The sequence below is a fragment of the Coregonus clupeaformis genome, unplaced genomic scaffold, assembly GCF_020615455.1.
Source record: "Coregonus clupeaformis isolate EN_2021a unplaced genomic scaffold, ASM2061545v1 scaf1063, whole genome shotgun sequence".
Taxonomy (NCBI): Eukaryota; Metazoa; Chordata; class Actinopteri; order Salmoniformes; family Salmonidae; genus Coregonus; species Coregonus clupeaformis.
In genome coordinates, this window is record NW_025534517.1 from 80,952 (window position 1) to 97,083 (window position 16,132).

A 16,132-nucleotide genomic window follows, 5' to 3' on the forward strand; every position below is an offset into this window, starting at 1 on the left:
TTTCTAGTAGGCTTAAATTGAAGATATGGCAAATAGGAGTGGCAATATTGTCCGCTATTATCCTCAGTAATTTTCCATCCAAGTTGTCAGACCCCAGTGGCTTGTAATTGTTGATAGACAACCATCATTTTTTCACCTCTTCCACACTTACTTTACAGAATTCAAAATGACAATAATTGTCTTTCATAATTTGGTCAGATATACTTGGATGTGTAGTGTCAGCGTTTGTTGCTGGCATGCCTAAGTTTTCCAGTCTTGACAATGAAAAAATAATTAAAGTAGTAGGCAATATCAGTGGGTTTTGTGAGGAATGAGCCATCTGATTCAATGAATGATGGAGGCCCCCTCTAGGCCACAACTGAAGTGTTTTCTTCCAAGGCGTAATGAAAGGTATTATCACTAGGATATGAGGTTACCAGGGCATATGTTCAATTCCAGTTGATTAAAGTATTGATACTGTCACGTAAACATGGTAAATCAGAAAATACCTAGTAAAATACCAACGCCCCCCACTCCACAAACACACCAACATGCACATGCACGCACACACACATCACCACATCACCATGACATGTTCTCGGTCTGAGAGTGGGACTGCTGGTTGATCGATGGAGACAGTCCTGATCTCATTATCTAGAGTAGCTGGCCCAATCAAACAGAGCCTGAAAGAGTCATTAAAGGAGCTTAAGTCTCATTCTGCTGGCCAGTGGGCAGATTCTCCTGGTGCCCCAGTCCATACCAGAGAAATGCAAATGGTCATTGACGAGTGCCAGGCTAGCTCCCTTGCACATGAATGACTCTCATACTCAAGACTGCACATGGCTTGACCTTGAACATCAAACTTCTACTTTGAGACATATTTATTCTGTTATCTAGTGTTTTATGTTGAAATAATGATGATGGCTTATCAAAAACGGTAACTAGATTTGGCGGATAAGACCAATGAACATGTTCTTGCGGTGCAGAAATATGAGGATATCCACTCAAACATGCATTCATTCAGCACAGGAAGAATAGTTTTGGTTGAATAGGGCCCTATTTTACATGAAGAAGTGTGAGTAATCAATATGCTGTTTAGTGGGTTGTTCTCATTGTTGAGTGTATGTCACAAGATGCATTCTTTTTTAAGGGGTGATTTAAGCATGTAGAGTCATGTCTGACTGCATGTACCTAAACATCATGAGACAGTCTTCATATACACACAGCCCTGACACATTGGCTCAGGACCACAGGGGGTTGACTAACATAGGGAAGTACCCGCTCCAAAAACAGAGCAATGGTGATCATATGCACAAGGGGGGACCATAGCATAGAATTGTTGGGATTTGCTACAGACAGTATGCAATATTCTATATAGGCCTCCTTGAAACTTTTGAATGTATTATACTTAACCCTGATTTGAGTCACGTGAAAAAAATCCACTTTGCTTCAACTATCCAAAGTGAAGGTCCAAAGTTATCCAAATGGCATATCCCCCCCACCACCAGACAACACCACCCCACTCACCACTCATACCCTCAATTTTACCTCTAGTATTTTTTTTGCATTACACCATTATGTAATTTCCAACGTAGGCTCATTCTGAAATAAGAAATATATATTCACAATCATTCATTTTCTTTATTTTCTGAATCTTCTAAATAAAAAGTAAGAGGCTGCTGCTAGCCTACATCTTTTAATTCAAATAATCGTTATATACGTTTGTTATAAACCTATGCGACTGAGATAACAATGTGCAGAATGAATAAAGGCCTATTGCAATATTATATATATATATATATATATATATATATATATATATATATATATATATATAACATTTGGACTGAAGTTAGAGACGCTCCTGAAATTTGAAACCTGACATCATCTGGTTTAGATGAGCGATTCCAGATGTATTTCCCCGTTGCTTAAACTTTTCCCCCTCCTAAACTCCGAGCTCCCGTCGCACTTCCTCAAACTGCAGACTATATAACTGCTCACACAGTGACCTACTTCATCGCAGGGAAACAACTGGTCAAAGGAATTCAACCGACACCTCTCCAAGTCTACGACCAAGGTAGAACTCCCCATTTTTTCAATGTCTTAAATCTGCAAACTTTTGATGTTGCCTTAATGCCTACATTTTTTTCCACGCAGTCATTTTGTAGAACTATGTTCATTAGAACTTTCAGTTTCACTTGGGATTTTATGTTTCAATAAAACAATTTACCACATCGAATTAGTTGTTAAAAATAATATTTGTATTCACTGCGTTTTGACTAAGAGTAAGCCTCGTTTGTTTTAAAGGGAAAACATTGCAGAGCGTAAAGGACTAAGTGTATAGGACTATATGCTGTTTGCAACAAAGAATGCACTTTGGTCATGGTGTAGCCAAACATTTATCAAAGAAATGAAACTATTCTCAAGTTAACTATGAAATCTTTGTAGCCTGTATAGCCTACATTAATTTGTAGCACCATGAAACAATGGGAATAGTAGACATTGAGTAAACCATAAGCTCCTAGCATAATTACTGTGCAGTAAAGGTTCATACAGTAACATGAAGTTCCCTATGAACGATCAGAGGAATTTCCCATAGAACAGAGAGATACTGTGTCTTTTGTTATGATACCTCTTAATAATGAGCCGGAAACCAGAAAAACATGAACTGAAACCCAATGTACTTCAGCTCTCTTATTGATGTTACATTGTCAGTATGAAAGTCAACACCCATTTTTGTATTTATACTGTAATTAGTGACCATCTTTGTGTTTGTCTAGACTCTTAGGTGCTGCCACAATATTTTAATTTAGAAATATAATGCATAATGCCATTATCTCATTTTCTATATCAATGTAATATGTATTATACATCAATGACTAAAGCAGCCCTTTTGTCTTTTCCCAGAATGCTGCTGTGTGGTTGTGTACTGCTGCTCTTGGGCTCAGTCCTAGCCCATCCCCTGGACAAGATGTCACTGGACGCACAGTGGGACTCCTGGAAGACCACCCACATGAGAGAGTACAATGGCCTAGTGAGTGTCTGTCTGTTTGTCTTTCTGGCTGGCTGGCTAACTGCTCCTCACATTTATGCAGTGCTTTTTCTTTCAATTCTGGCTTCTAAGGTTGGCAATTACAGAAAGATTACCTTAACCTTGGATAACAAATACTCATGATTTTTCATATTTGCTTTGACGGTGAAAAATGCTTATGAATATCAAAGCCATTCATCATCATGAAATTAGTTATAATATAGAATGTCACTTAGACGTATGAGAACACTGTTATCTTTAAGTCAACAGTTTACAAACTATTGTGGAAAACTTCTGTATGTGTTGTTCTTCCTTGAAAGGGTTTGTTATGATAGCTTGCAAGCAAGAAAAGCAGGAAACATGAGAATTAATCCTCCGTTTAGAATTTCAACCTTCTTGTTTTTACAGTAAAGAGTTATCAGCCAAGATGTTAGGAACACAAGTATTTCAGTGCTATAGCTAACTTGCCCTTACAAGACTACGTTTGGGCCTTATGGAAGAGCTCACTGCTTCAGGATGTGTGTGTCCCACAATCTGTGGTCAGCACTCAGCACATTCCTCAGCAGTCAGCAGAACAGCACTTTTTCCCCTACGACACCAAGCTTTGAATCATTATTCCTAACACACTGTAATGAGTGATCGAAGGCACTGTAAAGAATTGACAATAAATATTTTCCTTACTAACTTTCACCTCCACCATTTTGTGTCTATATGAACCAGTTCATTTGCACAGTAGCGACTGTGAGCACCGGGACCAAAGAACACATGAAAGGCCAGCTGTATGATTGACACCTGTGTTTTGTTGATGTTTTCATGGTAGGGTGAGGAGGTGATCCGTAGAACCATCTGGGAGAAAAACATGCGTCTGATCGAAGCCCACAATGAGGAGGCCGCTCTGGGGATTCACTCGTACGAGCTGGGCATGAACCACCTGGGAGACATGGTGAGTTAGTGAGCCACATCCTCTATGGGCGTTTTTTTTAGCATGCATGGAGAAAAAGCAACGAAAAAAGGGAGGGTTTAAAAAAGGGTCTAAGTAACTCCATGTGAAAACATATGTCTGGAATGTTATGTTTAAGGGAAACTATTTTGTGTTTGCTGTCCTCAGTTATCCTTTCTAATCAGTGTCTCCCTACTGTCCACAGCTTATCATTTTGGATATGTGTTTCAAATAAGGGAATGTCCCCCAGGTTTTATTTATGGTTTTATTTCACAAACAAGATCAAGCACAGGACAGAGTAGTGGCTTTTAGCTGATGCAGAGCACAGCCATCTGTGTTTTTACTCACGCAATGGCCTACTGATTAAAAGGGAGGCTGTTAGGTTAGTGACCATTAAATCTACCCCTAGCTGTGACATGTATGTCAGGTTGGGTCATGAGTGATGACTGTGTTAGCATGAGACTTGAACTCCTTGAACCGGCTGTAGATTAAAATGGGAGGGAAAAGCAACCTGATATAAAGCTGCTTGGCTTTTATTGCTTGGCTTCTATGCCACTCATTAATGCTTTGTCCATTTGTTATCCATCGGAGTACCCAGAGATCAGTTAATCTGAGTGTCAGTTTCACTTCTATGTTGAGATGCGCTGTAAATAAAAGAAAGATGTATGGTTCTTCCAGTTTCACAGAGACTAGCACTCAACTAACATGTTTCAGCACTCATACTCGTATCAGGGCATAATGGGTTTAAAATTATGTACAATGATTCTGTTTTTTTCCCAATGTTTTTTAATTTCATGATCTCCAATGGGATTAATAAGCCATTGATCTATCTAAATGATAACTGCTGGACTATAAACATGGAAACACTTGTCCCTACTTATAGTGGGTAAATGGTTCATAGTCTATTGCTATGCATGCATAATTCCCTCATCCCTAGCCTCTTCCCAGACGTCAGAGGAGATAGTTGAAAAATTATGTAAAATGTGTCTGTTTTTTATTTTTAAATGTCATGATCTCCAATGGGTTTAATCAGACATTGATCTATCTATATGATAACCTTTGGACTATAAACATGGCAAATGGTTCATAATCTATTGCTATGCATGCATAATTCCCTCATCCTCATCCCACTCCTCTCCCCAGACGTCAGAGGAGATAGTTGAGAAGCTGACTGGCCTCCAGGTGCCCATGAACAGGGACCGTAGCAACACCTGGATCCCTGACAACAATGTGGAGAAGCTCCCCAGGTCCATCGACTACCGCAAGAAGGGCATGGTGACCCCAGTTAAGAACCAGGTGAGAGGGTGGGAGCGAACAACAAAGAGCTGTTACTCGAGTCCAGTGTTTCCCCTAGATGTATTTCTTATTTCCAAAATGTATTGCACCAAAATGTTCAATCAAGCTTAATTGAGGCCAATATAATGGTTGTAGGTAGGGGGCAACAATCTAGGCAGGGTGCCATCTGAAGATTTTTAGGGGAAACACTGCGTTATAATTAACTCATTTCCTATTCCTCTTTGCTTTCAGTCAGTTAAATCAGGCCTCTTTGTTTTCTTGAGGTAGCAAATGATCACAGTTACAGCACAGTCACGTAACCTGTCTAGGACAATACAAACCCATGGTTTGTCTAATTGACTTAGACAAGTAAAGAATGTGTTTGATTATGAAAGGTAATTACTCATTATGATCTAATTGGACACGAAGGCATTATTTATTATTTATGTAAACATGGTATTTAGTTAAGTGGTACATAAAGTACCCAGACTGAAATATGGAGTACATCTTTGCTACCAGGGAATACTAGGAGATTAGCCCTGGATTTATACCATTCATCTAATGAACATTAGGTCACTTTACATGAGCACTAATAGTCTGTGGTATCAACAAAGAGCTGTCAGGTTCAGGAGGGATGTGATAGATAGTGAGGTGTGAGTGCAGTATGTCTACCCTCTAGTGGTGAATAAGATAACTATAGATGTTCTAAGGGCAGATGAAAAAAAACGATTTGCTCAAACGCTCTGAAAGCTTTTTTTAAAATCAGGGCTTTTGACTCTCTGTCAAAGTGCACCACCTTATGGACAAATTGGAGAAGGCAGCTCTGACCCTAATGGAAACGTTTTATGTCCCCTCTTTCTCAGCTCTCCTGTGGCTCCTGCTGGGCCTTCAGCTCTGCTGGGGCCCTGGAGGGCCAGCTGGCAAAGACCACAGGCAAACTGATAGACCTCAGCCCCCAGAACCTGGTGGACTGTGTCACTGAGAACAATGGCTGTGGTGGAGGCTACATGACCAACGCCTTCGAATACGTTGAGGAAAACGGAGGCATCGACACAGACGAGGCTTACCCATACCTTGGCCAGGTAGGGGCATGGTTTGGCTAACATTGAAACAGAATGTGACTGTCGTTTTAGTTTGTTGGCCAAACAGCCATTTTAGTTTGTTGAAATTACATTTTCAGTCAGCGTTTTCTTACCACACGTCAAGTGAGTTGGAATGTTCTGGATGACATTTGCAGTTTCTGATTGAGCTATCACATCACATGCTCTTTAACCAAAACAACGTTAGCAAAACAAAGGAGCTGATTGTGGACTTCAGGAGGAACCAGGCTGGACACGCCCCCATCCCCATCAAAGGGGCTGCCGTGGAGACGGTCTGCCGTGGATACGGTCATCTCAGAGAAGCTGAAATGGTGTAACCACACGGACACCGTAGTGAAGACCTCAGGATGCTGAAGAAGTTTGTCCTGTCCCTGAGGGCCCTCACAGTGTTCTACAGAAGCACCGTCGAGAGCGTACTGTCGGGCTGCGTCACAGCCTGGTACGGCAACTCCACCGCCGCGGACCGTAAGGCTCTTCAGAGGGTGATACGTGCAGCCGAACGGACCATTGGGTGCACACTGCCTGCCCTACAGGACACCTACAACACCAGGTGTCGCAGGAAGGCCAAGAAGATCATCAGGGACCCCAGCCACCCAAGTCATGCCCTGTTCTCCCCGCTTCAATCACTCAGACGCGGGCAGTACAGGAGCTGCTGAATAGCCACCACTAGTCAGCTACCTGCTACTCCCCCGATCGACATTCCCCCGCTACTCCTCCCCATGGACATCCCCCAGACACCCTCAACTCTCACTTACCTTACTTACCTTACCTTCTACTCCCCCTATGGACATTATTTATCCTGCTGCTATTTCTATTGCTGTTTTTTTATTACCATTTTCATTATTTTATTTCACTTAGTCCTGCATGTTGGAGCTCGAAGCCTAAGATTTTCACTGGACCCTGCAATCACACCTGCAACCCTGTACATGTGACTATTAAACAATCTGAATCTGAATCATAAATAAACCAATCCATATCTATCACTCTGTCTACAGGATGAGCAGTGTGCCTACAACGCGTCTGGCATGGGTGCTCAGTGTCGCGGTTTCAAGGAGATCCCTGAGGGAGACGAGCGGGCACTGACCAAGGCTGTAGCCAAAGTGGGGCCTGTGGCTGTGGGCATCGATGCCACCCTCTCCACCTTCCAGTTCTACCAGAGTGGTGAGTGACATTCTGCCTCCAAGAACCATGGATAGAAGAATCAACCACTTGTAGTGGTCTAACACGACACATGCCAGTAGACTTCTAAAGCACTTCTCTTAAAGCTTGTTGAAGCTCATTCCTTTACAATGTCATTTACTCAGGTGTGTACTACGACCCCAACTGCAACAAGGATGACATCAACCACGCCGTGCTTGCAGTGGGCTATGGACAAACTGCCAAGGGCGCAAAATTCTGGATCGTCAAGAACAGGTGGGTCACAGTGCACTGGGCTTATTCAATGGCATGAGGTAACACGTTTCACACTGTTGACTTGAAATGTATTTTTTCAAAATCACAATTCATCCTCTTTATCCACTCTCTCTCTCTCTCTCTCCCCCTCTCTCTCTCTCTCTCTCTCTCTCTCTCTCTCTCTCTCCCCCTTCTCTAACAGCTGGAGTGAGAGCTGGGGCAAGCAGGGTTACATCATGATGGCACGTAACCGAGGGAATGCGTGTGGCATTGCCAACCTGGCCAGTTACCCCATCATGTGAACATCAAGCGGCAGAGGGCACCATGGAAGCAGGGAAGCCAAACCACATATCAATGACTACACCCAGTATAGAAAATAACACTATGTTTCTGGAATAGCACATTCTAATGGTCTGGAGGTTTGAGTATCCCAGAGTTCTTTTGCAAGCACTTTGAAATGCCCTACTCATGTCTTACTGTTATATCATCAAACTTCCAGACTTCAATTGGAGTCTGATCTACAGTGGAACAACTATGATTGTGATGAGGAAAGTGTGTAGTGCACAGCAATTTACATAGGTTGTATTCAGTGTGTCAGGTCAGGTAACATTGCTGCGCAATGGGAGTTTTGTCTCACTGTCAATGCAAAAAGGGCATAAACATAGTAAATGTAAGTGTGTGTCGGTCAAGATTACTCCTGGTGGGTTTTTTGATGATCTTGACTTTTTATTTTATTGTTCAGCACTTTTACACCAAATTCTGATGATTGAATTGTAACATTGATTTCTATTAAATGGAATAAAAGTTGATTCATTTGAAATGAGAGTGTGTGTGCCTGTACATTGAGGGGAAGAGAAGTGAAAGAAAGACAAACTGAAAAAGGAAGATTAAGGTTCCTGAGGTTTTTCAGCTATGTTAAGTATCTCAAATCAACAATCACTCATTGTCCCTTATTGTATAAATACACAACAATATGAAGGAATTATACATGTAATTTGTGTTGACTGTTAAATCTGATGATGAATACAGTACAGATTAGAAGCCTTCTTGAGATCTTGAGATAGAGAGACAATGAGCGAATAAACACGTGAAAATGGCACATAGTTTCATACCAGTAACACGTCTTCCTGCCTCAGACTCACCCCCTCAAACAACAGACTTCCTGTGATCTAGTCTTAAGATCAGATGGAAGCTCTTGTATAGTTAATGTAGTGTTGATTGAATGTAATGTTTATGAATACACTGTTGGCAATGTTTAAAAAAGAGATTGGCAGGTAGCCTATTGTTAAGAGCAATGGACCAGTAACCAAATGGTTGCTGGTTTGAATCCCTAAGCCAACTAGGTGAGAATTCTGTAGATGTGCCCTTGAGCAAGTCACTTAACCCTAGTTGTTCATATATTTTAACAAATATTTAAGAACAGTGGGCTGGCTACTAGTCAGTATGACATCTGCCCATATATTTTAATATTTTCACCCTATCCTTCATAGAAGTCATTCACATTATAATTAAGGGGTCTATAACATTGTTTTTAAATGCAGTGAGAAATAGTATTGAATTTACCATTATCAACATAGCAATTCGTATATGACACATTAGAAATGGTCAATGAGGAAGTTCTACCACATGACTTTCACAGATAAATATCAAGCAGGAAAACATCCCATAGAAAACAATTGACGCGCCTTACTCTCCTCTGAAGTCATCATCAGGTGCAACCGAGTTTTACAAGGTAAAACGTTTGTCAGTTTTCAATCGAGGCGGATAGACTATTTCAAGTTCATAATGTAGCTACCTAGACTCGTTTTAATTAGGTAATTTGTTTTAACTTGACTGTATTTAAAAGCATTGTCATAAAGCATTCGTTTTACTTTCGTTTTTAATTTGTCAATGCAACATTATTTTCTTATAACCATTCATGTATATGTGTTTTCTTCTGTGAAATTGTCCAATTTCTCTTTTCATTACAACCTTTTTTGTAACTTTTATACAACATCAACATTAATTAGTTGTACAGTTTAATAAACTAGGTGATTTCTACTGATAGCCTAGTGGCAAACCTACTGAGATACTTATTTAACTAAATAATAAGCATATCAAACGACACAATATGCTTCTGTGGTATCTGAGGAATTTATGACTTTGCTAACGTTTTCAAATGGTATCTTGGAGGATGTTGATTCAGCTTAGGGAAGCATCTGGGGAGCAGTTTTATAGGGGCACCCCATAAAACAGAGGAAGTCTCATGGGATTGGTCTCTAGGGAAAACCACCCATATCATGGTAAAGATTATAAATACTTGGTTGAGACAAAGGAGGTCAGAACAACATATTATTTTCGGGTCATTGTTCTCCAGATGCCTGCAGACGTCTGTAAACTTATGCTGAAATCTTGTGATATAAATAAACCTTTATAATCAAAGTACAGTGTAAGCGGACTCCTTTGTCTCACAGCAAAGATTAGCATTATTCTTTATAAACAACACTTCATTTTTATGAAATTATAGAATTTGACCTGTTTTGGGGCTTTCTTTTACGCAGTAGAGATCGGTTACCTACACCGGTGCGTCAGGTAGCCTAATCTTGAACACTGAAGCTTCCTATTGAATAGGACATCAAAAAGATTCTATACAAAACGTTTTTGTAGAATCTGAATGATGGAGTTATTTATTTGATCAGTGTTAAAGACTCTTGATCAACAGTTTGCTTGCGCAACAGTTTCAATACCCGTTGATGGTTGGTCTTGTGACAAGCTGACTCATTGTGTATAGGCTACAGTAGTTCCCGTCGCAGTAAATGGTTATTGAAATTTGTTTAACTTTTTGTTATTTGTGGAACTTAAACTGAATTGAGTATTTGAGGCACACACACACACTATTACTTCATTATTTGTATCAACGATGAAACAATAAAATAGAATTGCCTCCTGGTTGAATAATACTTTTTTATTTTCTGTGCAGGCATGATGTTGTGGAGACTGCTGCTTACTGCGCTATGTGGCACAGCAGTTGCCCTGTTTGACCCAATGCTGGAACAGCACTGGCAGATGTGGAAGAAGACACATGGCAAGAACTACCAGACTGAGGTGAGATGAGCCAGCATCACTGCAAGATGTTTTGGCTAGGATGAGGCCAAGCTGCTACTATAGTGGCATTTACACAGGTTCTGTTTTCTGTATAGGTTGAAAGTACCACAACCTTTCCCAAATATATTTCTTACATGTAACTAGATAACACTGAATGCATTGTGATTCAACCTGTGTGGTTTACATATTTGAAAGTGTATTGTTTTAAAAGTCATAGACTGAGATTTGTCTACACCTGTGTGTGTGGATACTGTGTAGGTTGAAGAGCTGGGCCGAAGGGAGATATGGGAGAGGAATCTTCAGCTGATAAGCCTGCACAACCTGGAGGCGTCCATGGACATGCACACCTATGACCTGGGCATGAATCACATGGGGGACATGGTGAGGGCCTCAGGTCACTGACAATGCCAAGGGCCAGTTTGGAACTCGGATATCTGAAGTTGTTACTAAACTTAGTACCTACCTCCATAAAAGTTTGATAGTGCTTGTGTGGAATATGATTCCAAAAAACATATACAGAATATGGTATGCTTTCACTAGGTAATGCAGACTGGCCTGGTTTACATGACGGAAGAGTAAAACATTTAGATTTTGACCTACATGTTTATTTTGTTGAGTTCCTTTGTCGTTGTTTTCCGGTGTTCTACTTTCTTGGCAAATAGGTGTTGAAATGTTGCTAAACTGGTTTCCTGAAGATTAATGAGCATGACTGCAAATATGCTTCCTTATGCCTCTAGTATGTAGTATAACAAGTGGCTGTACCCTTTCATGAGTACGCATCTGATTTGTTTTCTGTAAATAGACAAGCTAAAGTATCATCACATTGACCTATGTGCCTTTAAATGTATTTCTGATCCTATTTCAACATATCTTCCTCCAGTTGATGTAGCCTTGGGTTCATGGGATGGGTTTATGATACTGATTACAGTGATCTTTAAACGCTCAGTTTGGTCAATGTGTTGCATCTCTTGTCAACTATTTTCAGACCCAGAAGGAGATTGTCCAGTCTTTTGCCTCATTGCGTGTTCCTGCTGACCTCAAGAGGGAGCCCTCTGCATTTGTAGGATCCTCCAGTGCCCCCATACCTGATACTGTTGACTGGAGAGAGAAGGGCTACGTCACTGAAGTCAAAATGCAGGTAATGATGAACAGCTCCTTTATGTACTGACGTATGTGTAACTGATAGATGCACACACACACACACACACACACACACACACACACACTACATGTTCATGTTTTTAAATGTATGTAAATTGTTAAGTCTTTTGTCTGTAATGTATTTTTCGTTATGTGTCGGACCCCAGTAAGACTAGCTGTCGCCATTAGCTTATGGGATCCTAATCAATCAAATCAAATCATATAACATTTGTTTACATGTGTACGGTTGTATGTATATCATACATTATATGTATTCTCTTTTTTAACTACTGGTAAATATCCTTGGTATGTATTAAAGTTGTTGTTACAGTGTAATAACTGATATCAGGATGTTAAAACACAGTGTTGTCTCTTTTCAGGTCTCACTTCCTCTGTTTGTCTATTGTAGGTTTCTTCCATGTTCTCAGTCGTTTAATTAGTTCCTTTTTTGTGAGGTAGTCGTCGGCCTAAGTGCTAGGGTGTGCGAGTTTAAAACCACTGTTTGACAAGCACTGCACGTCTACATAACGTTAACATTTCAGTTCCACTTTATTGTATAAATAAAATGTTTCTGTTTTACATAGTAAAATAATAGATAGATTGAACTGATTTCATCATTACTTTTGGGGTGCAGTGAGAACTGAATCAAGAACCACTAAGCACTATTTGAAACCAAGTTGTGGTTCCTTTTTGTTATATTGAACAAGTTTCAGCAACCATTGCTACCACATAATTTCTTGTAGATTTAATAGTAATGAAACAGTACTGTAAAAAAAGGTATTACTAATAGGACTCTCAAATGAACTATCCAGGTATTAGTTTGGGGATTGCTTCCCTAACAATTGTCTTGTCCATAGGGCTCCTGTGGCTCCTGCTGGGCATTCAGCTCTGTCGGGGCCCTGGAGGGCCAGCTGATGAAGACCACAGGTAAATTGATAGACCTCAGCCCCCAGAACCTGGTGGACTGCTCCTCCAAATACGGCAATAAGGGCTGCAACGGTGGCTTCATGTCCAAGGCCTTCCAGTATGTCATCGACAACCAGGGCATTGACTCTGATCAATCCTACCCCTACAAGGCAGTGGTGAGTATGAACTAGTAATAATAGTATTAATAGTGTGTAGCTGGGGTCAGCTGCTCGTAGTAACTAGCTGTTGTAACTAGCTGGATGTAGATTATTTCAAACACCTCCCCATGCCACATTATCTGACCCCTTTGTTGTCTTGTCTCCCCTGTTAGCAACAACAGTGCAGCTACAACCCTGCTCAGCGTTCTGCAAACTGTTCCAGGTACAGCTTTCTGCCGAAGGGGGATGAGGGGGCTCTGAAAGAAGCACTGGCCAACATCGGACCCATCTCTGTCGGCATTGATGCCACCCGACCCAATTTTGCCTTCTACCGCAATGGTATGAAAAAACGTAATTTCAACTTCTTGGGTCATGTTTTTACATTTTAAGGACAGTATGGTCTTGACATTGGTAATGTAAATCAAAATCTGAAACAATGTGGCTTTTATTGTGTAATTTTCCACTTTATGGTCAACTGCTTGGCTTTGACTTGAGGAGAAATGCATATTTATTGAAGGCTGACATGTCATTGTCCAACCCATGTATCATTGTAGGAGTTTACAATGATCCAACCTGCACAAAGAAGGTAAACCATGCTGTCCTTGCTGTGGGTTACGGTACCTTGGGTGGGCAGGATCACTGGCTGGTGAAGAACAGGTAAGGGGATTTAGAACTTCACTCAGAGTTTCCATCTTCAAAGCTTCATCTGCTCTTCTGTTCTGTATCTAGATATTTAGTCAAACAGGGCTACTGTTCAGGGCTGAGATGAAAAGATCCTACAAGTGGACTTTTATTAAACTAGATTCCCCTTTTCAAACCTCCATCTGCTCCTTTGTTTTATTCTGACAAACAGGACCATGGTGAAGGATAAAAAGGGATGTGAAAAGAGAACATAAAACTCAAATTAGGCTTTAGACAAATGATCCGCCAAAATAATTATAATTTTAATATAATTTCCCCCCCCAATGTTTTTATGAATATCTCTAGCAACAGCAGAATAAACAACATACCTACTGTAGAAAAAAGGATAATATCTTCTTTCTACACTGAACAAAAATATAAAAGCAACATGCAACAATTTCAAAAATGTTACTGAGTTACAGTTCATATAAGGAAATAAATTATTTTAAATAAATTCATTAGGCCTTAATCTATGAGTTTCACATGACTGTGAATACAGATATGCATCTGTTGGTCACAGACACCTTTAAAAAAAAGTAGGGGCGTGGATCAGAAAACCAGTCCGTATCTGGTGTGACCACCATTTGCCTTATATTTTTGTTCAGTATAATAATGTCAACTTTATCTCTAAACTCCTAATATTGAGCAAATTACACTGATTGGAACCAATTACACTCACTGGAGTGTCTAGCATAAAAAAGTGCCCGCGAATAGGCTACCAGTACGGCAAGTGCCGCTGGCTGTTGGTTAGCTGACTAAACTCAACTCCATGGTGAAGGAGGTTTCTGATAAACTCCACCAACGGAGTTGAGCAGAGACCAGGCGTTGTGGAATTTAAGCTCTGACTACATCGATTTGCCCAAGGTCAATACTTTAAAAAATGTAAATTATGAAACACTCACCTTGTACCTATGTTTGTCCTCTGTAGTTGCATGCCTTTCTTTGTTTGATTAAATCCATATTTTTTAAATAAATGTTAATCAAATACAACCAATGACTGTTTGCTCGTTTCTTTTTCTCGAAGATGGCAACTCAGCGCAAATGCGCATGTGCCAATTTAATCTCCGATGACGTAGGCCTAGATTGTGTGATTTGATTGGACAATGAGTATTTGGAGACCTAGGCCTACTTCATCGGAGATTCAATTGGCGCATGCGCATTTACACTGAGTTGCCATCTTCGAGAAACAGAATCGAGCAAACAGTCAGTGGTTGTATTTGATTAACATTTATTGAAAAAGAATGGTACGCAACTACAGAGGACAAACATACGTACAAGGTAAGCATTTCATAATTTACTTTTTTTGAAGTATTGACCTTGAGCGAATTAATGTAATCGGAGCTGAATTCCACAAAGCCTGGTCTCTGCTCAACTCCGTTGGTGGAGTTTATCAGAAACTTCCTTCACCATGGAGTTGAGTTTAGTCAGCTACTGTAGCTGCTGGTAAACTTTCTTGACTTGGACATACATTTTTGACAACACATGGCTGGCTAACCTTTGTTTAACCAGCTAAATAGCTGCTCTTAGTGAAAATGTGTGTTGGAGTTACCTTTCTAGCTAATAGGCTATGTTAGAGTTTACATTTCCTTTTACAATTATAATGTGGGGAGGTCAGAATAATGAAAAAACGATGTACCAAATCTATGCCATTATGATTCACCTGATGATAAGGCAGGTGATTGTTTTTGTTGCTAACGTATGATGGGGGTCCCTGGGTCGCTGGTTTGCCTGGGAGGTGGTCCCTGGGCAAGAAAAGCTTGAAGACCCCTGGTTTATTGAGTATCAATGTTCATTGGAAATATGTTTCAATCTTCCTCACCCTCTGTCTAGCTGGGGCTTATCGTGGGGAGACCAGGGATATATACGGATGTCACGCAACAAGGACAACCAGTGTGGCATCGCCTTGTACGGGTGCTACCCTATCATGTAACTCCTGCCAATCAAAGCGGCCTAACTGGAAAAACTGAGCCCTTTTATTAATTTAATGTAATTCATTTTTCTTCCTCCATTGTTTTAGTCTTGTTTTTACCATTTCACTTTCTGCCACTTTATGTCTATATAGACAGTACTTTAAAGGTGTTTTTACAAATTATGTATAAGGCAAATGTCATTATCTACATTATCACTGTAGCTAGCATCCTGTCCAGGGGGTGTACTTGTACATGAAGCTGCCTCACGCTACAGAAACAAGCGATAGGCTCCTGCTCCTGCTCCTGTGAGCCGTTCTGGCTCGCACATGCCAAAGCTCGTGCAAGGCTACTTACTTACTTAAGTATATTTTGTCATCGAATAAATATAACTTTGAAAGAACTGATTTGAATTGAATTAATATTTCTACCTCCAAACTGTAGTGACTGTAAATTGTTTATTTTCCATTTCCTCAGTCACAGTCGAAACGAAACATATGTAGACCTACATCCTGTGCTCAAATGTGTATTGCCATGCA

At 40.4% G+C, this 16,132-nt stretch overlaps 2 protein-coding genes across 2 annotated transcripts; both read left to right on the forward strand.

Moving 5' to 3' along the window:
* Window positions 1–1,941: 1,941 nt before the first annotated feature.
* LOC123486200 (cathepsin K-like) lies at window positions 1,942–8,537 on the forward strand. The gene is made up of 8 exons (XM_045217457.1): window positions 1,942–2,056; window positions 2,887–3,013; window positions 3,831–3,953; window positions 5,094–5,246; window positions 6,089–6,307; window positions 7,321–7,486; window positions 7,630–7,738; window positions 7,920–8,537. The coding sequence occupies exons 2-8, from the start codon at window positions 2,888–2,890 to the stop codon at window positions 8,017–8,019; spliced, it is 996 nt and encodes a 331-aa protein (XP_045073392.1). The 5' UTR covers window positions 1,942–2,056; window position 2,887; the 3' UTR covers window positions 8,020–8,537.
* Window positions 8,538–9,134: 597 nt separating this feature from the next.
* On the forward strand, window positions 9,135–15,996 carry LOC121543126 (cathepsin S). Its single transcript, XM_045217458.1, has 8 exons — window positions 9,135–9,449; window positions 10,677–10,801; window positions 11,060–11,182; window positions 11,787–11,939; window positions 12,799–13,023; window positions 13,179–13,344; window positions 13,560–13,662; window positions 15,517–15,996. Exons 2-8 carry the CDS (start codon window positions 10,679–10,681, stop codon window positions 15,614–15,616), a joined length of 993 nt encoding a protein of 330 aa, XP_045073393.1. The 5' UTR covers window positions 9,135–9,449; window positions 10,677–10,678; the 3' UTR covers window positions 15,617–15,996.
* Window positions 15,997–16,132: the final 136 nt, after the last annotated feature.

Excerpts from the sequence above, each read along its gene's own strand:
- LOC123486200 (XM_045217457.1), top strand. The coding sequence starts at position 2,888 with ATGCTGCTGTGTGGTTGTGTACTGCTGCTCTTGGGCTCAGTCCTAGCC. Across the intron at positions 3,014-3,830 it reads TGAGAGAGTACAATGGCCTA|GGTGAGGAGGTGATCCGTAG; the intron begins GTGAGTGTCTGT and ends TTTTCATGGTAG. Across the intron at positions 5,247-6,088 it reads TGACCCCAGTTAAGAACCAG|CTCTCCTGTGGCTCCTGCTG; the intron begins GTGAGAGGGTGG and ends CCTCTTTCTCAG.
- LOC121543126 (XM_045217458.1), top strand. The coding sequence starts at position 10,679 with ATGATGTTGTGGAGACTGCTGCTTACTGCGCTATGTGGCACAGCAGTT. Across the intron at positions 10,802-11,059 it reads GCAAGAACTACCAGACTGAG|GTTGAAGAGCTGGGCCGAAG; the intron begins GTGAGATGAGCC and ends GATACTGTGTAG. Across the intron at positions 13,663-15,516 it reads CACTGGCTGGTGAAGAACAG|CTGGGGCTTATCGTGGGGAG; the intron begins GTAAGGGGATTT and ends CCCTCTGTCTAG.